This window comes from Zonotrichia leucophrys, chromosome 15 (assembly GCF_028769735.1).
Source record: "Zonotrichia leucophrys gambelii isolate GWCS_2022_RI chromosome 15, RI_Zleu_2.0, whole genome shotgun sequence".
NCBI lineage: Eukaryota > Metazoa > Chordata > Aves > Passeriformes > Passerellidae > Zonotrichia > Zonotrichia leucophrys.
The window spans coordinates 2267960-2293650 of NC_088185.1; the positions used below are offsets into that span (position 1 = coordinate 2267960).

General features: G+C 40.7%; 1 protein-coding gene across 6 annotated transcripts; it reads left to right on the forward strand.

Annotated features, from left to right (window-relative positions):
- The first annotated feature begins 26 nt into the window (after nucleotides 1-26).
- On the forward strand, nucleotides 27-25005 carry MPHOSPH9 (M-phase phosphoprotein 9). 6 transcript variants are annotated; one of them, XM_064726658.1, is made up of 24 exons: nucleotides 29-231; nucleotides 2572-2704; nucleotides 2937-3087; nucleotides 4239-4328; nucleotides 7255-7766; nucleotides 8041-8164; nucleotides 8822-8912; nucleotides 10114-10220; nucleotides 10593-10718; nucleotides 11449-11876; nucleotides 12914-13072; nucleotides 14582-14669; nucleotides 15548-15763; nucleotides 16565-16612; nucleotides 16978-17042; nucleotides 17468-17572; nucleotides 19539-19676; nucleotides 19822-19997; nucleotides 20727-20891; nucleotides 21205-21325; nucleotides 21638-21741; nucleotides 22553-22761; nucleotides 23107-23175; nucleotides 24055-25005. In XM_064726658.1, the coding sequence occupies exons 2-24, from the start codon at nucleotides 2598-2600 to the stop codon at nucleotides 24154-24156; spliced, it is 3501 nt and encodes a 1166-aa protein (XP_064582728.1). In that variant the 5' UTR covers nucleotides 29-231; nucleotides 2572-2597; the 3' UTR covers nucleotides 24157-25005. The 6 variants fall into 6 exon arrangements, 5 of the variants coding, with proteins under 5 accessions (XP_064582728.1, XP_064582731.1, XP_064582729.1 ...); XM_064726659.1 differs by lacking the exon at nucleotides 29-231 and adding an exon at nucleotides 465-537; XM_064726660.1 differs by lacking the exon at nucleotides 29-231 and adding an exon at nucleotides 485-551.
- The last annotated feature ends 686 nt before the right edge of the window (nucleotides 25006-25691 follow it).

The following is a 25691-nucleotide window of genomic DNA, read 5'->3' on the forward strand; positions in this document are numbered from 1 at the left end:
CCTGGCGGCGGCGCGCGGGCTTTGCCGCGCAGCGAATCAGCGCGGGAGGCGCGCGCTCGAGGCGGCCAATCACAGGGCTGGGCTCAGTGCGGAGCGCCCTCTATCCCCGTCCTCACGTTCGAAACTCCCGGCCGCCACTCGCCGAGCGGGCGGTGCAGGGCCGCGCCGTTCGTCGTTTCACGGCCGCGGGAGGAGGCGGCTGCCGGGCGCCGTGGGCTCCCAGCGATGCGGGTATGAACCGAGCGGGCCCGCGGGCAGCCGGCGGGGTTAGCACCGCCGCGCTTGGCCGGGTCCCTGCGCCCCATCCCGGAGCCGCGAGGCTGCTCCCAGCGCTCCGCCCCTTTCTCCCAGAGTGACGGGCGGTGCAGCCAATCGGAGACGGCGGCGCTGTCAACATCGCGGAGCGCGAGGAGCGGCCGCCCAATGAGAGCGCGGGGGCGGGGCTTGGCCTGAGCGGGGCGGGGCGGCGGAGCCGCTGGGGGGGCGCTGGTGAAGGGACGGGGCCGTGGAGGGGCCGCGCCGAGTGAGGGCTGACATGTGAGGGCTGACATGTGAGGGGCCCGGGCACCGCGGGGCGAGCGCGGCGCTGGCGAGCGGACGGGGCGCACGCGGAGCCGGGGAGGGGGTTACGGACCGACGGGAGGCGGCCCCGAGGGAGCGGACGTGGCAGAGGGGTCCCTGCGGGGGCTGAGCCCTCGGGGCCCGGGCGGCTCCCGCAGGTGCTGCAGCCCCGGGCTCGTTGTGCCCTCTGAGGGTCCCTCAAGGTCCGTGGGGAGGTGGGGCCTGGCCGCGGGCACCGAGCGTTCCGGCACCGCTGAGGGGTCGGGAGGAGTCGGGTCTGGCTCAGGAAGCGCTGCAGAACCTCACGGGCTCTGTGTCGGCGTTTGCACCGAAATCAGCGCCGATATTTCTGAGTTACAAACACCTCGCCGATTGTTTTTTCCCATCCATGCCCCTTTCTGCAGCTGCATGGCCGTGTAAGGACCGCGCTGTGCTGTGCTGTGCTGTTCTGTGGGATCCATGGGTGACAGCGCTCCCGCAGCGCAGTTCCAGCTCGCTAATATTTTTTTTTTATCGAGAGCAGACTTCTAATGAGGTTATGAAACGAGCCTGTGTCACAGCTAAGTCCCACCCATTTGCTGTGCTGCCGAGATAGGCCACCCATGATTCCATCCTGGGGATTCGGGGGGACTGATGCCGCCCCATCCCCTGCTCAGTGACACTCCCAGCCCCTGCCATCGCTGTCAGCTCAGCAGCTGATAACCTCCAGGTTTTGCAGGCTTCTGACCGCTAGAAAAAGAAGAAAGCCATGGGTTTTGTCTTCTTTTCTTTATCCCACAAAGCTCTGCCCGAGGGATGTGTGTGTCTGTGATAATTTCCTTCCAATTCTGGCATTTTCAGCCCTACCCAGAGGAGATAGTGAGTGAGTACCCAGAAAACATTTCTGCTAAAGCTAAGCAGGCTTCAGTAAAACAGAGGAAAATAGGGCACCTGTCAGTTAGTTTCCTTCTGGTGAAAATATATTATACTTCTGAAATTATTTGAGATACATCTCCAAGAACTTGCAAATAATGAATCTGTCAAACCCATCAGCCCTGTAAAGAGGAATGGTTGTGCTTTGGAAGTGTTGTGCTTCTTTAAGGCAGCAGGAATTTATTCTTAGCATTACCAGACTGCCAAGATGATATTTCTTAATGCCTCTTTTTGCTCTCCATCCATGAAATGATCATAAGGTTTCTCTTTAGCGTTAGAACACAGGCTGAATTCACCAGGGTGTACAACATGCTGAAATAAGCCCTATGTAAGAACTGGTTAATTAATTATTTCAAGGGTTTTCTTAGTGAAAGTATGCAAACTTTCACAAGAAAGTGAAGAATATTTTAGTTTCTCTACAGCCAGTCTGCTGTGGCCCAAGTATTGTGTGTTTATTTATTTATGATGCTTTCAGTTAACCAGCTGCTGTTTTCATCCACTGTGGGATTCCTGTTTGACTCCTTTTTTTGTTGTTTTATTAATCGGTCAGAATGTAGCTCAATGTTTAAGCCTTCTGAATTAATGTTACATAATAACAGTGGAACAAGTGATCTGTGAAAAAAGTAAGCAAAATATTACACACAGAAATGGCAGAATTGGTCGACCCCAGTCTAAGTCAGCTGATCTCAGTTTTATTTTTGGTGAGTGTGTTTCTTACAGTGAGGGTTCAGATTCTGAATCACATCTGAATACATCAATAATAGGAGATTTCACAGCTTGCATGTGGTCTGTGGAGCCCCAGATTTAAAGAAAACAATCAGTCAGGCCCTGAGACCACGGTTTTACCTGGAATGTTTTGCATTCAGCTCCTCTCCAGCCAGCCTGGATGTGTTGGGAATCCTTGGGAGGCCCAAGGCTGAGTGAGCAGCCCCTGCTTGCAGGGTGGCCCAGGAGAAGGGAGGAGCCTGGTTGTGGAATATTTGCACTTTCTGTCGTGGTTTGGCTGAAACAAATGTCTCTCCAATTCTATTTCTTCACACAATAAAGTCAAATGTTTTTTAAATAAAGAGAGTGATGTTTATTTCTCTCTGTTTTCAGGGTGATGTCTTACCTGGGACTGAGATATGGAAAACAGTGATGTGGTGAATCCTGTACAAGAACCCCCTTTGTGCTCTGCAGACTGTGATGGCAGAAACCCCCACAGCTCTGTCTGCAACTTGAATTCCAACAGGTAATGTGCTGAAGGAATCACTAACAAATACTTTCATTATTTTGGTTCTGCTTAGTTAGCATCCCTTCACAGTATTATTGGTGTTAAAGTGAAATTTGTATTTCAGCATGGTGAGAGTCCTAAATTGAGTGTATAATTCTGGCAGTCTGGCATATGTAGGGTATTGTTTGGGCCCCTGTGTTGCACACCTGACACAATAAATAATTGAGCTGTTTTCTTTGTGTTTCTCTAGAGGTCCTTCATCCAATCCCAGTGGAGTTTCTGGTTACTCAGGGAATGCCAGGTCCTCATTAAAGCCTGGTTCTGTTGAGCTGCTTGCCTCCTTTATGCAAGATATCCAGAACATTGGACATGCTAACTCAGAAATTGTGAGGAACTGTGAGGTATTTGATATTCAATTTTATTTTTTAAAAGTGGTATTAATGTATTTGCTTTGCATTTTGGAAGACAAATCTGTGATGCAATTCTGGGTTTATCCTTAATGATGGGAGAGATCCTTTACAGTAAATGAACTAATCACCTGGCTGGATTTTACTGCAATTTTATCTTGGTGTTTTATCATATAATAATATTATATTAATAATATATATTGTAATATAATATGGATCTGAACATTTTTTCCCAAAGTTACAATAAAGGTAGCAAGTTTTTGAACTGAAAAATTTAAACCATTAAAATGATATCACATCCAACTGCTCTGAAATTATCCTAGAATTTAGAAGGGCTTTTTTCTAAGAGGGGTTCTGTTTTGCTTGACTTATTTATATAATCCATTTGTAAAAATGTGTAGGTGATTAGTTTGTTTCCAGATTTAAACCAATGCAAAAATAATGATGTGGTTTCAATGAACTAATTCTCCCAAACACTTTGTGAACGTTTTTTGTGCTTTTGTATTTTAAATTTTATCAGTGTATTTGGTTATCATAAGGAGCCTCAATTCACCATGGGCTTGTTCTTGCAGATTTTTGAGCTCCCTGGCTGGGATCCATCCAAGTGTGTGTTGACAGATGCTTAATTTGGGTTCTCTTTAACACCTCCAGGAACAGAATATTGATGTGTGTGTCCCGTGCCCTGTGCTTCAAGCACCAGCTCCATAAACATTAACATGAAAGAGTTGTTAAACATCAGATTTTGCCATGTTTCAGGAATGCTGTGTATTTGATTTTTTTAAAAAATTATCTCTTAGTTTCCATGACATAATTATGCATCCTGGCCTTTAGCTGGATTGCTGGGGGGAGGAGTTTCTTACTGAAGGGTGTTTAATTCTCAATTTTAGAATTGCCTGTAATTAAAGGAACTGGAATGAACCTTTCCAGGATCTGGCTGTTCTTTGCTGGCAGCTGTTCCTGCTTTTGGTTGCCAGTGATTGGCATGGTGGGGGCTGAGTGTGCTGGGGGTGGCACCCACAGTGCTGCTCCTCAGCTTGGATTGTGCCAACAGCCAGGGACAGGATTGCAAAGCTCTTTGCAGCCAGAGAAAAGGTAAGAGGTGCAGTATTTCTGTGCTTTAATTGTTGCACTTTGTGATTTAACAGACAAGGTGGATACAGCTTCTGAGACTGGTAGAAAAACAATGCCAGGAACAAATAAATGCCCAGCAAGAGCAGTTCCACCATCAAATCCAAGTAAGTAATGACTGTTCATGGAGCTTGATAAAGCTGAATGATATTTTTCTCCCTCCAAAACAATGCAGAGAGGCAGTTAATGGAAGTGGATGCTGTTTAAAGGGAGCATATTTGAGACAGCCTTGGTTAATTAACAAAGCAACTCTTAGGAACCATTTCAGGAGGGATTTGTGGATTATTTATTTTCAATTATTTTGTTTTCACAAACATTTGGTTCAGAATGCTCACCTGATAATGTGATTTTGTAGGTACAAGGTTTTTATGAACTGTTAGACTGTATAATTTCTGATTTTGAGACAATATAGCTTTATTTTCATTTAAAAAATATACAGCTTATCATCCCCTCATCCAGAGAGTATGTAGCCCAGGAAAAGCATCACTGTAATAGCTGAACACCTATCTCACCTTCACTTGAACAGTTTCCTTTCTAAGAATGAAAAACAACCCCTGTGAAGGTTCATGTTTTTGCTGAGCCCTGTTTATCCATTAGAACAGAAGCAATGTATATGTATATATAACAGACAATGAAACTATAATTATATAATGCTTAATATCTTCATCATTTTGGTTGCTGTTTTTCCCTTCCCTTTCCTGATGCCCTCCACACTAGTAGTAATCAGCAGTTCCTGAACTGAATTACCAAGAGGTACAGTCCTTTTATCCTGTTTCTCCTGCCTCACCTCCCCCCTCCCTCCCATCTCGTTATTTCCCTGTTTCCTTACCCTTGTTTTTCCTTCCTCTGACTGTAGTGGTTTGATTCACTTGTTGCTGATCATGGTCTTTACTAATCCATTGTGTTGGCTTTGCTGGTTTTTGTCTTTTTTCAATAGGAAAGGCTACCTCTGGAAGAGCTGAGGGTCAGCAGGGCTTTCTCAGTGCATGGGGTGCCACACCAAACACAAAATCAGCAGCTAGAACTGAGCTATTTTATGCATTAAATAAAATAGATGGGGCTGTTCCAAACTTACCCTGGTGTGCCAGTGACACTGAAACACAGGCAACTCAGCACATTCTAGTGAGAGTAATAAAAAGGCACAACAACAACAATAATAATAACAACAACAATAATAATAACAACAACAATAATAATAATAATAACAATAATAATAATCATCTGCTTTTTGTGGTAGAAAGGCAAGGTGCTGGATCAGCACTGACATGACTCTGAGATAAGGTTTGCTCCATGCTGGGTTTCAAGACCAACTACATAAAAATCTCCATCCTTGTGAGAACAGGGATAAAAAACTTTGAGTTCCTTTTGGAATCAGTGGGGGCAGCCCTTGGCTTATGTGATTGACACAAAAAACCATAACTGTGCCAGGGACAAGCTGGATCATCCCAAGATCAGACTTTATCAAAGAGATTATAAAACCAAAATTACAATCCCAAAACTGTAGAAAGCACATCTTATTTTTCCCTTTTTTTTTTTTCATCTCTTGCAGTTATTTTTGACTGTGCAAAAAGAGGTAAAAAAGCAATTTAATTGGAATAGGAGCCTTTCAGTTTTCCTGCACAGGGTATTAATGACAAAGATTAAATGTCAGCAGTGAATCTGATCTTCTCTCCCCCCACTCCAGTTCTGTTCTTTCCCTTCTTTTTTCCCTTCCCTACCTTCCTGACAGCTGGATTATAGAATTAAAATACAAATGATTGCTGCAGTCATGATTGAAATCATTAGCAGAACACAAAACTTTGTAGTGGAAGGAAACTTCATCCCAAGGTTTTTTTTGTTTATTATTTTTGGCAGGGAAAGGCTGAACTGAAATTCAGTTGTTTGTTCTGTTGCAAGTTAATAAAAAATCTGAGGCTTGATCCTGACTAGCATTACATGTAGGTTCCTCTGAAATTAAGTATTCTTTTTTATTTCTTACTTTGAGAGAACAAATCATTTTTGTTCAATTTGTTCTCTCCAGTTGCTGTTCACATGTGAGTAATGTACTGTAGTTCTGTGAAAAAACACGAGTTCCATGTTCTTAAAATGATTGCAAGTTTTTTCCTTCTTCCTTTCCTGAGGGAATTAGTTTGAAATATATTCTTGAAAACAATTCTGTGCTCTGTCCTGTCATGTGCAAGAGTTGTGTGCTCCTGCAGTTCAGTAATCTCAGCTGAACTCTGCAGAAGTGCTGGCCACAGGCACAAATGTGAAATCTCTTCACAGCCCTTGGCAAAAGCATTAATTATTTCTCAGAGCTGTTTCAGTATTTCCAGAGCACAGCTGTAAAACTTAGAACTTCAAAAATTACTGACCTAATATACTGAAATAATTCTTGTGGACTAAAGAGAAAGTGACCTGTTCAATGTAGTGATGCAGTTTTGGGTTTGCTCCACTCCATCAGCCACCAAAACAATCAGAAGGCAGAACTTTGTCCCATATGAACCCAACAGCATAATATCCAAATTGGGTGTTATAAAGTTGAGTTTTATGCAATAATCTTGCAGAGGTACATTATTCCTATTCTCATGATAGAATAATGGTTAATTCTTCCATCAAAGCATCCTTGCAGTCTTTAAAAATGTGTATCCAAGTGAAAAAGTGTTTCAGACCTAAATTTAGCCCAACACCTGGATAGTTTGTATTTCTTTAGCAGGTTGGTAGGTAACTGTAGTTCTGGGTAATTAGTGATACATTCATGCATGTTTTTTACATGAATAAATGACTACTGAGACTCGTGATTCACTGCATGGAATTCAGGATTGTTCCCATGGACATTTTACTGTTCTTTTTACTGTTTTATTTATATTTACTGTTATGCACAGTATGTATTTATCTACTTTATGCATGAGATGTCTGCACATGAAAACTTGGAGTTATATGGAATAAATACTCTAAATCTCCTGCTAGTAACACGAATGGAAGATGCATCTAAACAGGGGTGTGACTTGAGGCAGGATCTGATGGGAATTGTCCCTTTTCCCCCCCGTGCAGCTGATTCAGGATGAGATAAAGCAGCTGGTGAGGTTGCAGAGCAGCAGCTGGGCCGGGGGCCGGGCTGTGCCCTCGCTGGCTGTGCCCTCGCTGGCTGTGCCCTCCCTGGCTGTGCCCTCCCTGGCCGGCCCCATGGGGATGTGCTCGGAGGCGCTGGAGGAGCGGCAGAGCCTGGGGAGGCACCTGGCATGCGGAGAGGGCGAGAGCCCGGCCGGGGCCGCGGGGCTGCCGCGGGGATGCGCGGCCAGAGAGGGCTCCGAGAACAGCGACAGCTCCATGAACAGCGGCTACGGCTCCCTGCCCGCCGAGCCCAGCCCGGCCCCGCCCGGGCCCTGCCCGCCACAGGCTCCCCCCGCGCCGGGGCTGCACGGGGGCGGCCCTCGGAGCCAAGGAGAGCCGGCAGCCAAAACAGCAGAGGAGAGCCCTCCATCCGCAAGGGGGGATAGCTCGGGGTTTCCTGCTGCCTTGGAGCATAAAGCTGGTGAAGATCATCCATGTGGGAAAAAAGCCAGGTAAGTGATAAACTTTCTAATTATGGTAATTTATTCTAGACAATCCCCACTCAGTAAAAGCTGCTGGTCACTGGGGGCATGTCTGAGTTGAATGGAAACTCAGACTGGGGGCATGTCTGAGTTGAATGGAAACTCTGGATGTTCTACTGCTTGATAGATAAAGATATTTATTTAGCCTGATGTTTGTTTAGTTTAGATACACTTTCTACACTCTAGTTTAGATACACTTTCATGTATTTCCCCTAAATATATGTGTGTGTTTCTTACCATCCAGTAAATCTTTAACATCATGGGCACAAAAGTTGAAACAAACTCAACCAAAAAGAGTAACTGCAGATGAAGGATGTGTGAACTCTATGCAAGAAAATGAGAGAGTGAAGAGATTACCACTTGACAATGTAAGTCTCTTTTTAATTCATTAGGTTTTTCTAATGCTATTCTTGGAACTGGTATTTTTTCAGAGTTACAGCATGTTCTCATTCAGCATATACTTTCATATTTTAAGCATTTGAGTTCCCATTCATATTTAAAGTTCATGTGGGCAAAGTTTACTTTTTGGATCATTCCATACTTAGGCACAGAGCTATTTTGGTTTATTTTATTCATTACCTAATTTTTGTCTTAACACCTCCCTGAGTGGCACATGTTCTCTCCTTGTAGAGATAATGGCCACACTCTCAGCTGAGGCTTCAGGTCATGGTAATTTATTGTGCCCTGTAATTTTTGAAGGATCTTTGATTTCAGCTGGTGATGGCTCTTCTGGCACACAGGATTCTTTGTGTGTTAAGGCATTAACCACTTTGCTCAGGACAAAAACACAGGCACGTCTTAGGAAATAGCAGTTTAATTATGTGGCTTAGCTTAGTTCCACTTTTGGCTATGATTACCCTCAATATAAATTCTGTAGGTTTGGATCATGCTGTATAATTGTATTTAATGTCTTTGCTTTAAAAGACTAATAACATTTGTATGCAATTTTAAACATTATACCTTTGCTTTTTTTTTCCTTGCCTCGTGATTTTCCTTCTGAATTTGTTTTTCCATTGTAATTTTAGACAAACCTTACTGATGCTGCTTTGCCACCATACACTTTTTACCTCAATCAACCCAAGGAAAGTCCTAGTTCCATAGTGTCAGAAGCTTCAGGTATAGTTAATTTCTTGTATTTAAATTCCATTTCTTTTTAATTCTCATTTTTAAAACTCTTACTGGAATAACTTCAGGGAGGTGAGGAGGATTTAAGCACTGACAGGCATATATATAGCATTAATATATAGCATTAATTCTGCTTCTTGCTCCTGTTTTCAAACTGATGGCAGCTCCCGTGTCTTGCTGCTGGCAGATGTAGGACATGCAGCAGTTGGGATGTTTTTCCAAATTTCTCAGCATTTCAAAGCTGAACGTTGTGTTTAAAGCTGTTTCATAATGGAATTACTGTTAATGTCATGGTAGGATATGAAACATTAGCACCAATGGTGTGGTAATGACAGGAGTTCATGGTAACAGAGGCAGAATTCCTTTAAGCCAAGGGCATGATTTTATTGCTGTGTGAATAGACAAAGACACAATAATGCAGTGTGTAACCTGGTGATTCTTTAATTTGGGGGAGGGTTGCTTTTTTGTGTTTTGGTAAGGCTTGGCCTTGCTGTTTTGGGGGTGTATGTGAGGGATGGTTGGTGGCAGATTTACATGGGTTTGGGGGTTGTGGTTATTGGGGTTTTTTATCAAAGCCAGACAACTAATTCACATATTTTGATTATAACAGGGTGGATTCATTTCAGTAACAAACAGGGGCACAGAGATGCAGCCCTGCAAACTGTGTATAATTGTTGCTTCTTCACAAGCCACTGAGAGAGGGACACATTTAGGAGATTGGAGTGGGATTGAGGCTGTGTCTGTTCCTCTTGTCCATCCCTCTTAGTCCTGGTAGTTTGTCTTTGCATGCTGCACAGAGTGAAGAGTTTGTAATGTCAGGTGGGATTGTTCCTTGGGTGGTGCCAGTTTTAAGTGCTATACTGGAATCATTAGAAATGTAAGTTCATGGTAAATGAGGATTTGCCCCTTGAACACCAGATCTATGTGTTTTAACTGATTTATAGCTTTTGTCCCTGGTGCTGTATGATGTGAGACTGATTATGTTGCCTGTGCTTTGCATTGAGATTTTTCTAACTCCTGGCCTGGTAACAAATGCTCTAATGACATCCTTGAGCAGTAAATGCAAATAACTACTGTACCATTCTTGTTACTGACCAAATAACATTTTACTAATGGGTTTTGGATTCCTGTTCTATAGCTGCCAGCTTGAAATCTGTAGAATTAATTTTCATCTGGTATTTTTTTTCATCAGGACTTTCATACTGGAAGTTAGATGAAAAGGAGATGTATCACACTTTACCAGAGAATTTCAGAAGTGAGTTGCCTGATACTTTTGTGGAGAAAACATCACCAGTTCAGGTAAACTTTGTACACATTTCAAAGTTATTATGTAGTTGCTTTTTGTCTTTGCTGTTTGCCTGTGATGGAAAGAACCCTTTTGTTATCTCAGTCTTTCATATCCTGGCTCTTCATTATTCCTGCACCCCACTAACCTCCCTTGAAATTTACTGACCTTTTGTCCTTCAAAAGGAGCTGTGTATTGGAGATGAGAGGTGTCTAATTAGTGTGTTAAAGTTGTATGTGTCTTGTTGAAAACCCGTTTTTAGCTTGAATGAAGCTGTGTGTTCTGAGCTGCTTTATTAGCTAAACCCACCCCAGAACTGGCTTATCTTTGTTGGGGGTGGAGTGTTGTGTTCAGAAAAAGTAATGTAGCAATTTTGCCTGTTGAAGTTGTCTTCTGCTGATGAAAGGAAGTTGTCATCACTGAAGGACATTTATCATAAAAGACAAAGGGAAAAGCAGCAGCTGCCAGACCAGAGTTTTATGCCTTCTTCCCAGCCAAGTCACCCACCAGAGGTAACATCAATTTCTTTATTCACGGATCAGTTGAGGATGTGTTGGGCTGGTTTCACACGGCTTGGCCCCTGCTGCCACCTCCAGTGTTGTGCTGGAACAGCAATTTGAGCAGCTTGGGAAAGGATCCAGCTTGGAGGAACCTCCAGGAACAGCCTGAGCAGGGAAGAACCTTTGCTGCACAACCTTGAGGATGCGGCAGGGACGGATCCGCTGCTGCTGCTGAGCTGCACCTGGAGCTGCAGTGCCAGGGTCTGTTCCACCCATGCAACAGAACAGGCACAGCTTGTGGAAATGATTCTTTCTCATATGTGCTTTTTATATAGCTCTCAGTCCTGTACATAACCCGGGGATGGTGGCTGCTGTGTGACTGTACTCTTTAGGTAATTGATGAAATGCTTTTGTAACCCTGCAAGGTTATTGTTTCAACACACAGACAAAAATCTTTCAAGTTGCATAACTGAAATTTCAGAGGTTTTCTAGAAAGCTACAGATCTTGGATATGTCCTTTATTAATGGAAACTTAGAAACTCAGTTTGCAGTTATTGGGAATGTGTATTGTCATTTCAGTGTTGCAGAACTGACATTTTATTTGTCACTTCCAAATGATTGTAATAATATTCAATATAATACTTACAGTATGTTGTATGGTTTATTGATGCCTTGAGATAAATCTTGTTCTTGTAAATGGAGTTAAATCACAATTTTTTTAGCATTGTAACTTATTTCCTAGATCTTGACGTTGGACCCAACCCTGCACATGAAGCCAGGCCAGCAGAACCAGGGACTCAGGACTCCTCCAGACTCTGCTCCCTTTTCTCCAGACTCTATGGCAGAGCCCGGATTTCCAAGTCATTGTGACACAGACTCTTTTTCACAGACAAGTCACTCACCTCAGCTGGATGATTCTCCAACACACCCTGCCAGCAGCAGAGCTGTGCACTTGGAGCTGTGGAGAACTCACCCATTCCAGAGTGAACACAGGGCCAGCTCTCCCTTCCCAGGGGCTCCCAGGAATGCTGACAATGATCATTCTGTCAACACTGAGGAGGAGGAAGCCCTGACTCTGACTCCATCTTCTCTTACTCAGTGTGCTGACAGCAGTTTGCCAGATTGCAGCCTTTCAGTGGCATCTCTTGAGGATCCTGTGGTAATGTCCAAGTAAGTAACTTTTTCTTTTTTAAAAGTCAAAAGTTTGGTGCTTTCATGAAAGGAATGAAACAATAATAGTGAGCCCAACAAAATATGTGAGTTCTCTTGGTCGTGTCTCTTTATACATAAAAATAAAAATACATCCTTTCTCATAGGCTGTGTGAGGGAGTCCATTTAGGCAGAGAATTTCAGAGTTCTGAGAGGGGGGATTTTTTTCCTCTTTAGAATCAAATGCAGAGCTGCACAGAATTTACTGTGCTTAGGAAAAATAATATCCTCCATTCACTATTGAAGCTTTGATGATTTGCACTGGACAAGCAGACAGGGCATTTATTCCATGTATGAGGGCTTGTAAAAAGTAAAGCTTTATTTTGTGCTTTTATATATTATTTGTATATAATAATCATATATACTTATATACATAATACATAATATATATATATTATTACATAATAATATATATATTATGTATTATAAGTATATATGATTATTATATACAAATGTATATAATATATATTATTTGTATATAATAATCATATATACTTATATACATAATACATAATATATATATATTATTACATAATAATATATATATTATGTATTATAAGTATATATGATTATTATATACAAATGTATATTATGTATATAATATGTATATTATTATGTATATTATGTATATTATATATTATATATAATATATATAATATATATTATATATATTATATATATAATATATATTTATATTTTATATATATTATATATATATTATTATGTATATTATGTATATAATATACATAATAATATATATACTTATATACCTGTATGTATTTGTACATAATAATCATAATATTTATCTCTATTAATATGAAGACTTCTCTGCCTTAGATGACCAAGCTGTCTTTGCTTTAGGTTGAATGCAAACAGAGTTTTGCAAGAGACATTTATGTGCTGAGTTCATTATGTCCAAATGAATCCAGAATCCACAAATTAATCCACATGATCATGTGGATGGCTGGAATTTTCTACAATTCTTATATTGAAAATAGGATTAGGCAGAGCCTGAGGGAGAAGCACGCCCGACACATCGCTGATCTACGAGCTTACTATGACTCTGAGATCCAGAGCCTGAAGCAGCAGCTGGAGTCCAGCCACAGAACTGCTGCCTCTGAGGAGCTGAGGAAAATCAATCAGAGCCTTGCTGACAGGTACTGTTTGTCTGTCCGGTTTTCAGCTGTTTGGATGGCCTGGAAAGGCCCGGGGTGGCCTTGGGGCAGCCGCGTATCAAAGGAACAGAAGAGGCTTCAGTTCTTTTCTCGGTCTCGGTGTTTATTAATTGTTTATCTAAAAGATTTTCTCTCGGCCCGACAGAGCTCTGCTCAGCAGCCAGCCATGAGCACACTCCCTGCCCTCCGGCGGTCACCTATCTTTATACTCAAAGTTATGTATACAATATTTATCATTTTTCCCCAATACCTTTTACCCTTATTGACCAGTGCACTTTCAGTAATGACCAATCCCAAAGTGCCACCATCACCACAGAAGATGGAGGAGAAGAAGAAGAAGAAGAAGGACAGGACACGCCCCAATTCCTCCATCTTACTTCTCTAAACCCCCCTGTACAGAAATCCTAAACCCTGTGTCTCACTCTCTAATTAACCAATCCCTTCACCATTCACCCCGTGAAACCCTCCTATCCTCATACAGGTGTCGTCTCCTGTGTGGGATCAAAGTCCAGCCACCAGACACTTCTGGAACATTCCAGGACTCCCGAGCCCCCCAAGGGTGCTCTCGGTGACACCTCAGTCCTGAGGTGCTGAGATCCCACATTTGTCCTTCCTGTCTTTCTCTTTAGGTGGTGCTCTGTATATTTTAAAGACTGAGTATCCTTGTTTGGAATGTCTCAAACAGTTTATGTCCCTCTTCAGTTCTGAAGATTTCATGTCTCTATGATATTAATATTTCCCTGTTAAATATAAATTTTGCATTATTTAATGCAGTTGCTAAGCTGTGGCTGCCCCATCCCTGGTTAAAGGGATGGAAGATGTCCCTGCTCTTGGCAGAGTTGTTGGAACTGGATGAGCTTTAAGATCCCTTCCAACTCAAACTATTCCATGTTTCTGTGGAGATCAGTTCACTGTTGCTGGACAGTAAATGTGGTGTTTTGGACCTCAGTTCTTGTTTGATCTGTTTTTTCCTGGAGCCAGTGCAAGCTTTCTCAGGAATGGCTGGCAGGCAGAGGTGCTCTGAGCAATTTGTAATGGGATGATTTGTGTTGGGAAGATTCTGCTCCCCTGTCCTGCTGGTGAACATCATCCTCCTGTACCTTCCATGTCACGAGCACAGGGGACACAGGAGCAGTCCTGAGTTCAGTGGTGCCTTTACCCTGGAGTCTGAGTGCCCCAGCTGTGCATTCCTTTATCTACAGCTCGGGTGTTTGCTGTGCAGAGAATGCTGATGTGATTTCTGTATAATTATTGCCAGTTAAAACACATACTGCACATTTAGACAGCTGAAATACTGCACAAAATTTATGTATTCCCAGGCCACCACAGCCCTTCTGAGCAGACACACTGCTGGGGCTGAAAAATGTGAGAAGAGATCAAGGCTGGACACCAAAATGTTTGGGGATGCTTGAGGAAGGAAAAAATGCTATAGAATGTAGGTTTATTAGTTGAAAATTTCAAGAGCTTGGTGTAATCTCTATTTCTAAGCAGGTGTGACCAGTTAGATTCAGCTCTGAATGAAGCAAGTGCTCACATAAAAGCCCTTGAAAATAAGAATAATCAGCTAGAAAAGCAAGTGGTAAGTATCTGTTCTTAAATCAAGTTGCTTTTTAAGTAAAAGGGTAAAAGAATGAACTTTTTCATTAATAAGTTGACCAGTGCTTCCATACTTTTTTTTGTTACTTTTAACCTTTCAACCTTTCCCTCAATATTTAACATCAGCCCACATTCTACACAGTGACTTTCCTACCTGAGTTTCTTAGGATTCCCTGCTTGAACCATCATCACTGTTGCTCATGAACTTTTTTCCAAATTAGCAGGGATCAAAGTCTAAGAGTGAAATACTTCAAATTTTCTTTATTTATTTATTTTATTTTAATTACTTTCTTATTAGATCGGTGATAAAAGAAATCTCACTTATGCTGGGGCAAAAATACTGTCTTAGGTATATTTGCAGTTTTTCTAGCTGGGCCAGACCTGTTTGCTTGTGCATAAATTAATGCATAGCTGCATTAATTATTAGTCAAATTAATTAATTATTAGTCAATTAATTATAATTAGTCAAAACTAAGGACACTTTGTCATGACAGTTGAACTTTGTCATCAGAATTAGACACTTGCAGAGACTAATTCCAGCTTCTTTAGGCATTTGTCTGTGCTGGGAAGTAAGTCAATCAGATGGATTGGAGGCCTCACCTCTAGATACTTAAAATCCTATAAAATAAATACATTTTGGGTGGGTTTAATCTTCATCTTCATTCTTTCCAAGTCACAGAAATGAGCAAAAATCTTGTTTAGTTCACGTACACCTGTGCCGTTGTTTTCTGTGCGGGCGATTTTAAGATAATTATTGAAATTTAAATAATCTTAGAAATAATGAACGTGCCAGGGAAAAAGACCTGGGAAAAAGACTCCAGAGAGTTTCCAACACTCTGGAGGGTGCTTTGTGTCCTGCAGGCAGATTGGAGGGAGCGATTCTGTGCCCTCAGCGACAGCTCCAGGGCCCTGCAGGAGCGGCTGGAGGAGACGCGCGCCAGCCACAAGGAGAAGGACAACGCCATCAGCCGCCTGCAGTCCCGCCTCAGGGAGCTCCAGGAGGCCTTGGAGAAGGCCTACAAGTTATCTGACAATAAAAACACCAGGCTCCAGGAAGAAAACAAAATGTTTCAAAATGTGAGTAAGAAAATGGGCAGTGGTGTTGGCAGGAGAATACTCGGAGTTTACAGCTGGGAAGTCTTAAAGCACAACAAGAAAACAGAAATTCCTCAGCTGACTCTTTACTGGGCTGGGTGTTGGAGGGCACTGTGGACCTAAAAATACTTAAAACCAATTATTTAAGGCAGCAAGTGTCTACTTGATAAGCTAACCTTTGCAGTAGTCTGTCTCAGGAATTTTATTACTCTAGGTTGAAGATATAACATGAAATTTAGAAAGTAATTTTTCCTCTCTTAAGCTTGTTTGAGATGGACTAAACTTTTCATACCTCATCCCAACTTGCTAAAACTGTTCACTGTGCATGATTTTAGTCTGAATCTAAGGAATTGCTCCTCTGATTCTTTAGGAAGAGCTTTATGGAATGTTTAAATGGACTGGCAGAATGGGTGCTAGCTGGGAAAGCTACTTCATACTTCTTTTTTACAATTGAAATTTCAAAAGAAAAATCCACTTTTAAAGTCACTGAGGAATCTAACTGGTTCATTCATTCAGTTTCTTTAGAGACAAATAATTTGAAAATTAGAAATACATTGTATAAGTAGCTCTGTCTCCTCTTGCCCTGTCTATAACTTTTTGTTCCAATTGGAAGATGATAAAAAGAACTTAACAAATACTATTAAAGTACATTTTGTATCCCCTGTAGAGCTTCTGCATGTGTTAGCCAAGCTGTTGAGATGATTTTACAGCAGCCAACAAAACTGTTAATTGACTGTGGTCTCACTGTGGGCTGGTTTTGTTTTAGCTTTTGTTTTGTTTTAGCTTTTAGGAGAATATGAATCCCTTGGAAAAGAACACGAAAGAGTAAAGGTAGGCACACAGTGGATAATTAAAAACCCAAACATGCAAACTTTGTGATAATATTCCATGGAGTTAGCTGAATTAACTTCAATATTTTGAAAAAGCTCAAACAGAAAGATCCATGTTTATCTTTACTGATCACTTTCTTCTTCAGAGTCCTGGAGGGAAAAGGAAGGAAACTGGAATTTGTTATTTTCCAGTCATAGGCAGCAAAAATACTGCAAAGTCAAAGCTGAAGAAATTTAATGGACCCTTTGAACTAGGAAGGTGTAATTGATGTGTTGTTTCCAAGACTGATGTGGAGTTACTTGGGTTTTATTTAATGCACTTCTGCAGTTTCTGGACTTTTTACATTTTTCTTTGTGTCCTCGTAGGATACATTAAATACAACTGAAAACAAATTGCTTGATGCAAACACAGAGATTTCTGATTTGAAAAGGTAACTCTGAAACTTATTATTGTTTTAACAATATGAAATACCAACTGTGGGCTAAATGTCTGCTCCCAGAGTGTGAGGGCTGGAGATCTTTCAAGTTTAATCACATTTTATGAAGCATTTCATGTTGCTTCATGCTACAAACTAAAAATCTCATTAATTTAGGATATGCATTTTTTTCTACTTCTCTCCTTCCTCAGCAGTGTTGTCTGGTCCTGTCTTTCTGGCCAGATTACCTGATTTATTTAACTTCAAATTCAAATACATATTTATATCCATATTTAGATAGAGATGCATAGACAGAAATGCAGCAGTTGCTCTTGTTCTCCTGCTTCATCCAGAATATCTGAATAAAATGAGCTAAACTCCTAAGAAATGTGATGTTTCTTTTATGCTATTTAAATCATCTCCTAATGCATCTTTTTAAGGACAATTTTAAAACTTGAAGCTCAGCTCAAGCAGGTGGAACATGAAAATGCCCTGAAACTTCGCCATATAAGTGAAAATCGTTTCACCAGAACCTCTTGTGCCAAGTAAGTGACCATTGAGACATGAAAACAATGTGTTTTAGAATAGCTTTTAACATGTTTTGGCTAAAAATGGATCAAGATGAGGTCAGTCCATGGGCTGAACTGGATTAAACACATGGGATGTAATCCAGAGATTGGATGTGCCAAGAAATTATTAAATCCAACTGAATTCTCTGCTGATGTGTCTGTGCCTTGGCCAGCTGTCCCTGCTCTTCCCAAAAGTCTGAACTGCTCAGCTGAATTCCCAACTCCACAAAGATCTTGGGAATTCCATCTGATAGTCCAGTTAGGCATTGGAGCTTTTCCTTGTCATTGCTTTCATTGGCTGATTCCTGCTCAGTGTGGTTCTAAACAGAATTGGTGCAGGTAACCTGAGAGGAGAGGGGCAGCTCAGTCAGAATGAACACTCTGCTCTGAATTGGGATTTCTGTTAAAGAAATTCAAGTTGATCTGTGCTCTGCTTTTGTTTGTTTGAGGGGTTTTTATTACATTTTAAAGGCCTGAGAAGTTTTGTCCCCCTCTGGTTTTTGTTACTCAGTTCTGGCCTGTTCAGTGTCTCTCCCATCTCAGCACTGATGCTGTGGAGCCCAAAATGACAATTAATGTGGTTTGGGGATGTCCATTTGGGGTGTATTGGGTTCAGATGTCTCAGAAAAGCTGGTATATTACAGGGCCAGACTACACAGCTACATAGGATAACAGAAAGGAAAAAAAGGATATAATTGTTCAGCATTTACATGTTCATACCCCTTTTACAATGTGAATGTTTGTAGGCTTCACCTTTTCAGAGTATATTGCCCTGAAATAGTTGTTAAAAATTTGTAGGACAAATAGATTTAGTTAACAAAGTTAACTAAACAGGGGTTTTGATTTTTTTTAATCATTCTTCTCCAAGACCCCAGTCAAATGATTTTGTTTTGGAGAATGAAGTATGTTTATGACACATTAAAAGAAATGTAGAAATGAGGCTTTTGAGTTTCAAACATGAATTCTACTAGACTGCCTTCTCCTAAGCCTCTTCTTCCTATAGTACATTACGTTTGTGTCATGTATTGGTGTATATATGGTGTATTGGGGAGATTTGAATTTTGATGATTATGAAGACAGAAATATTTATGTATTAATATATTAAAGGGACAGATTTCTGTTGAGAGTTCTTTTAATATTTATGAACCAGACCTCTCAACAATGAGCAGAAAAAGGAAGGCCTGGACATGGCAGCCCATGTTCATCAGGGAGGGGGATGCAGGAGCCAATGTGGATTTAGGAGTTAATCTGTCCCTAACTGATCCCACAGGCTCAAGGAAAGCTCATTCCAATTGAGTGCCCAGCAGGAAAGATTTACAGAATTGTGCCTATAGTTCATAGCTTGGGTAAACAAGACCCTTTTTTCCTAATTATCTGCTTTCCTGTCTATAGAAATCACATTTTTTCTTTTGCTATCTCAAGATAATGATCTACTAATTGATACTTAGTTGATATTTATCCCTCTCAGGTCACCAACACCGGCTTTTTCTTGTTTTTTTTTGTTTTTTCTTTTTTATTTTTCTAATAATTGTTGTCCAGAGGAAAGCTGGGATCAGATGCTCTGAAGCACTGCAGTAATCTCCACCAAATGTTTTCATTTAATTAGTTGAGATCTACTTGCAACCCAAACCTGGGTCTGAGTAAGCAGCATTAAATTACACGGAGATCTTTGTGGAGCTCTGCATTCTGAGCATATTGTGTAATTTAGACTGAAACCTCAACATATGGCTTTTTTTCCCCCCAAATATTCTATTTTTACCTTTCAAGCATGTTTTTAAAAGCAGTTACTTTTCCCACAGTATTTACAAGTTTATTGTATATTTGTTTCTGTTTACTGGAATAAATCACAGGTTTTTCTTAAAAAACAAAACAGAAACAAACATAAACCCCCCCTCCCAAACTCCAAAGCCTTTAATAATTTTGAAGCTTTTTATTCCCACAGCAAGTTGGGAACTCCTGATGTCAGCAGGAGGAAGTGGTTGATACCAGGAGCTGAATATTCCATTTTCACTGGGCAGCCTTTGGAGGGCCAGGAGAGCCCCAAAGACAACAGGCTGGAAGAAACCTATATTCCTTCTAGGTGAGTTGGTTTCCTGAACTAAACTAAAATCTGAACTAAATTTCTCCATGTTTTTTGTTTATTCTGTTCCTGTTTGGGTACATGAAATAAAATAAAAAAACTTGATTTATTTTTTTTTTTCCTTCCACACCTCACGTTATTCAAGGCACCATTCTCCTCCTGAGAAAGACTCCTCACAGGAAGACTCTTCAACCAACACAATAGGAAAGAAAGAAAATGAGATGGCAGAAGCACCAATTCTAAAAGCCTTTAAAGAACTTGAAGAAGGAAAAATTCTTAAAGATTGGGGTACACAGACAGAAAAAGAAGATGCACCAGCTAGTAACTCTTATTTTTATATTCCTGAACATGTCTTTACTGGCTTTTCTCTGTTTGCATGTCTTTTGGCTTTGGTATTCTCAGCATTCAAGTCCACCAGGATTCAATTGTAGGGATAAAAGAGGTTTTAGCATGCAAAACTTGTGGGGTTTTCCTAAGAAAATTCAAAGTTGGATATCTTAGTGATTTGTTTAGAATAGGGGGAATGCAGAGGTTGTGGTTAGGTCTCAAGCTGAGGATTAGTTAATGTCCCCTTGGCTAAGAATATCAGTATTTATAAACAGTTAATGGAGTCCTAACAAGGTCTGGCTGCTGTAAATCCATTCCAGTTTCCATGGTGTTGATGGGAATGGAACTGAGCAAGTGGGACTGCCCTGAGCTGTAACAATGCTGATTTAGGGAAAACGCTGAGTCTTTCTTAAAATCTTGTGTTCTGGGCCTCAGGCAGGTCCTTCAGCCTTTCCCAAAAGATGCTTTTGTCCTGATTTCCACTGTTTCTCTGTTAAACAGTGTTACTCAGCATAATTTCTCCCTCACACATTGCAGAGATCCTTTTTCATGAGTTAAATGAAACATGAATTTCATGTTCTGTGAGTAGGAAGAGAGACTTGAGCAGAACAGCAAAATAACGTTGATGTGAGGGATAAAAGGCTCAGTTCAGGGGAATATTTGTGAATTCTTGTGTTGAAAAAGATTGATTAACATAAGAACTTTTTTTTTTCTTTTCATTAGAACCATCAGCTCGACGTCAGACTGTGGGGTTTGTGGAACCTTCCTTGGCTGCAAACAGATCCCCAGAGAAAGGGAGAGACCAGCACAGACCCAAACGGTTCAGCTCCCCCTGTGGCCAGAGGTCATCGTCCCTTCCTCCTGCCAACAGGAAACCCAGCACTCCCAGTCAGTGCCTTGCTCAGCCTTGCTTTGTGTCACTCAAAAAGCAGAATCCCATCATGAAAGGCTGCTCTAGAAGAGGGAAGAGTAGGGACAGGGTTTCTGCATTGTTCTGGCAGTCTGAAAAATTCATGTCTGTAATCACGGGATATGTGAGAGTTCTAAGTTTATTTTCATTTTTGCATGTTGTGATGCACTTCTCATCTAATGTAGATAAACATGTAGACAGCTTTGAAGAGCACTCTGAGCTGCAAGCACACGAGTGGGAGGCACTGCACTGGGGAGCCTGAGGTACATAAACACACTTTGTCTTTTGCAGCAAGAAGAGAGATAATGTTGGCACCAGTGTCTGTGACATACAGCCCAAAACGATCTCCAAAGGAAAACCTCTCTCCTGGATTTAGCCATTTGCTCAGCAGAAATGAAAACACAGTGACAAGGTAGGAGTCTGCTGAATACAGTTGTGTTCTGATGATTTTTAGAGCTGCAGGATGTTTATCCAGGCTTAATGCTGCTGTTTCTTGTTCATTAAATGTCCGTGAAAATGAGTTGTGAAGATTTCTGAATATAAAGCTAAGTTGTGCTTTTTAAAACATGGCCAAGAAAATCTAGAATGATTGAACAGGATTTAGAAGACTTAGTCTTTAAAAAAAAAATTGTTTATTCACCCAAAAGGTGAAAAAGTAGAAAAGAACGTATTGCTTGATACATGACTTCTAACAAGTAATTGCTGTGTGCTTCCTCCTCTGTAGGTTTGATATACTTCTAGATGACCTGGAAACTGGTGCTACTTCTACTTTACAGCACAATAATCCAAGGAAAAGGCTCCAGTTTCAGTCACTAGATGATGCAGAAGGTAATCTGTCAAAGTGGAGGGAAACTGTTCTTTATTTTTGTACCATGATTCTTTCCACAGGGGTAGTGGCTGCCTAACTAGAAAGCTGACTCTTTACTCTGTGAAGCCCAACTTTTAAAAATCCTCTAAATCTTGCCTTATTCCTGTAGACAGAGAAATCCTGTCCATAAAATATTTTATTTTTATGTATATGTCTGTGTGCACAAACACACTGGAACAAGAGAAATAATTAAATTGAGAAAGAAGGGCAATACATTTCCCTGTGCTTAACTCACTTATCCAATGCATATCTTAGTGGGGTTTATATTAAGATGTACACACTGAGTCATACTAATAAAATCCTATTACTAAACTTTGCATTATGGACAGCAAAGAGTAAGTAATAAAACCAGTTGTTTCAGATTTTTTGAAATTATTGAAATGGTTGATCTTTTCTCACCATGTTCTGCTTTTTGGTTTTATCCATGCTCTTATTCAGACTGGTGTTTGCATGACAACCAGTCAGCTTGGTGATATTTAGAAATGTACCAGTAAAAGTAATTCCTAATTAGTACAACACAGGAATCTGGTTGTTAACCAAAAAATGTGCTGTGTTTCAAAGATCCCTTGAAAGATGACCCATACAAATGTTTTGCATTCCTTTGGGGAGCTGTTCTAGGCAAGGACTGAGGCTTTGCTCTTCCCTCTCCTCGGTTCATGCACTGCCAAAACCACACTGCTTGTGCTGCCATTGATGTCTTTTTCTGTCCTGTGTAACAATTTCCCACATAATTACAAAATAAATAGAACTGTTCAACTGTTGTGTTGGTAGGAAGGCAGCATTCAGGTGTCAGGCAGAGCCCCTGTACTGAACCTGTCAGTAATGGAATGAAGAAAGCAGCAGCAGCCTGGGAGGAGAGGAGCCAGAGACACGAGGCAGTGCAATCACCTTGTGAGGAAGACTTCAAGTACACAGCAAGGATTCCAACCCTGGCTGAAACCGAGAGGCTTTTTGATGAGCTGACTCACGAAAAGCAACAGGCAAAGATTATTTCTGTTTTCAAGTTGTGACAAATAGTAATTGTTCTGTGAGAGGTGAGGGATGGAGCCTTTTATCCATGGAATGCGTGGCTGAAATTCATCCTCAGCCTCAGTGTCACATCAGGAATGTGCCATTGTCCTTCCCTGTCCCTAAATCCCTTAAAGGAGAGTCCCTGTAACAAGCCCAGTGTGGGTGGGGGTTGGCACAGTATTCTGGTGGTAGAGAACAAAACTCTGCATGTAGCTGTAATCCACACACCTCAGCTCTCCTTCTGTGAGAGGACTTAGCAAGGCTCATGTTGGCTCTTGAAACTAATTTACAGCTGAAGTGTTTTCTGTTATTAGATTGAGGCTGCACTCAGCCGAATCCCTTGTTCTGGTGGAAGAATGACCTTGCAAGCAAGACTAAATCAGGTGAAAAAGCCTCTCTGAATTACTGTTCTCTTCTGTTCTTCCACAATTGAGAATACATAATGTAGAGGAAACATCCTCTGGGTAGTGAGTGTGATTACTGTGGGAATTTTTATGTTAGAGTTTTTATATTGTTTAATGTCTTCTATTTTTTGTACATGGGATGCATTTTGCCAAATTACTGCCAGAATAGTGCTAAAACTGAGAGGGAGATAAAGGCAATGCATTAACAAAATGCAGTGACTATCAAATAGATCCCTGAAGCTGCAGAGAGGATGTTGAGCTGTAGGGGAAATTGAAAAGTTTGGTTGGATACTGTCTCCTTGAAAGTACAGAAAAAGAAGGCAAAAATAACGGGTTTAGGTGGAATACAGGGAGGTGCTTTCTGTGGAAAACTCTGCAGACTCTTTTAATAAAAACAAGTCTCAAAGTTGTCTTATAGAGATCTCTGCAAAGCCTTCAACATCAGCATTTCCTGAATTGTGATCCCAGGGTGTGTTATCAGTTTATCAATTTGAAATTAAAAGTGCATTCCAGTAAATCAATACTGCTACTTACTACGGTGATCAACTGTTTCCTAAATATGCCTAATATTCCTAAATATACCTGATATTCCTTATATTCAGCCTGTCTTAATTCTTGTCAGGTTTCTCTCATGGAGTTTTGTAAGTCATATGTTAAAAAAGCCAAAGAATACATAAAAATAACATGACAAGTTTGTGGGTCTGGCTCTGGTTTTTGGGTGATAACAAAGCAGCTAAGGCCTCAAAAAAGATACCAGGAATATAGGAATGATAGCAGTTTCCTAATTTTAGAAGGATCATTTGATTTCATGATATATTATTAATGCTTTTTGTTCTTTCTTTTAACTCCTTCTTTTAGGAAGCCCTGGAAGATCGTTTGGAAAGAATTAACAGAGATTTGGGGTTAATACGAATGACTCTGAAAAGATTTCATGTTTTGAGAACTTCTGCAAATCTTTGACAGTTCTCTCTTGACTGCAAATATACTTTTTTTTTTGCACTAATATATAATGATGCACTCAGTAAATGCAAATTGTTTTGTATTTTTATAAACCCTGAAAAGTAGTTTTGCAACCATGTTACCCTTTACAAACAGCAATATTTTGTACTTCAAACAGCCACCTCTATTTTAAATGTATTTTGTTACACCTGAGAAATCAATGTTTATCCTGTATTGTAATATTTTTAGAAATATTAATTATTTTTAAATAGTGATATTCAATTTATAATAAGAAACGAAAAGGCAGCTTGTTTTCAGGAAAAAAAAAATGGTAGTATTACCCTTTTGCACTTGGTTTTCCTCCACTATTTTATAAATATTTATGGTGTGATGTAAATATTAGCCAAGAGGAGATTTTGGACTTTAATACAAAAAGCAACATGAGTTTACCTGTGTTAAAGGGAACCACTGTTGTGTGGTAAATCCTTTTAATTGAAACCTTTTCCATGGGTGTTTCTCATTGGGACAGAACTGTGAGCAATACTTGCACTGTGTCTGGCTGGGGCAGGAAAATCTGTGTGGGATGGATGTGAGGGCTCCCAGCAGTGCCAGAGAGGGGATGGTGATACTGAGTGCCAGCATTCCCCTGGCAGCAGCTCCAGCTGACACTCCAGGACTGCAGCTCCTTCCCTGACCTTACTGGGTCCCTGTGCCAGTGTTCTGTTCGTGTACATTTCATGTATTTGTGAACATAAATTCATTTTTCTTGGTGGAAAAAAATGCATATTTGCCAGTTGACATATTGTTGCGTTGCTGTCCAACATTGATATTTTGGTTTGTATTTTAATATTAAATAAATGTTTAATTAGATTCTTTCCTCCTGCCCAAGTACAGTAATAGGCTCTGGGATATTACATCAGAGATAATGTAGGTTTTAATCATATTGTGTGTTTCAAATTCTGTCCTTGTTCAAGATGTTTGGCCACCAATGATGTGATTACAGGGCCAGAATAGCTGTCGTAAAGGAAGCTTGAGAAGGTCTGATTCTAAAATTAGAGTGCTGTGGTTTAAGATATTTGATGAGGAATTGTACAACCCATGCATGGTCTTTTCAGAAATTCTGTAGTTTTTGCAACCCTGTGGGTACTTCAGTGCAAGATCAGAGCTGGGGAGAAGTCAAGGATGGGAGTTTCTTGTTTTCTCCTTTACTCTGAAATGCAGAAATTGGGTCTGAATGCTTGGAGAGGACTTGCTCCAATGTATTCCCAGTCTCCACAAACAGATGTACAATTCTGATGGCATTCCATGTTCTCACTGGTGATTTTTACTTAGAAGGGGTGGAGGGGTGGAAAAAAATAATCTTTTCTTCCCTGTATAACTCTATTCAGCTGCAGTTTTCCCACTATTCTGTTATTAACAGGTACAATTTTAAAGCATTCTTTCAGAAATAGCAGTCAGCCAGCAGGATTTTTCCAAGGAATCCATCACAGGAACAATTCATGAATCCAGTAATGGTCTTGTTTTCTTTCATCAGTGCTGCAGCAAAACCAAAGAAT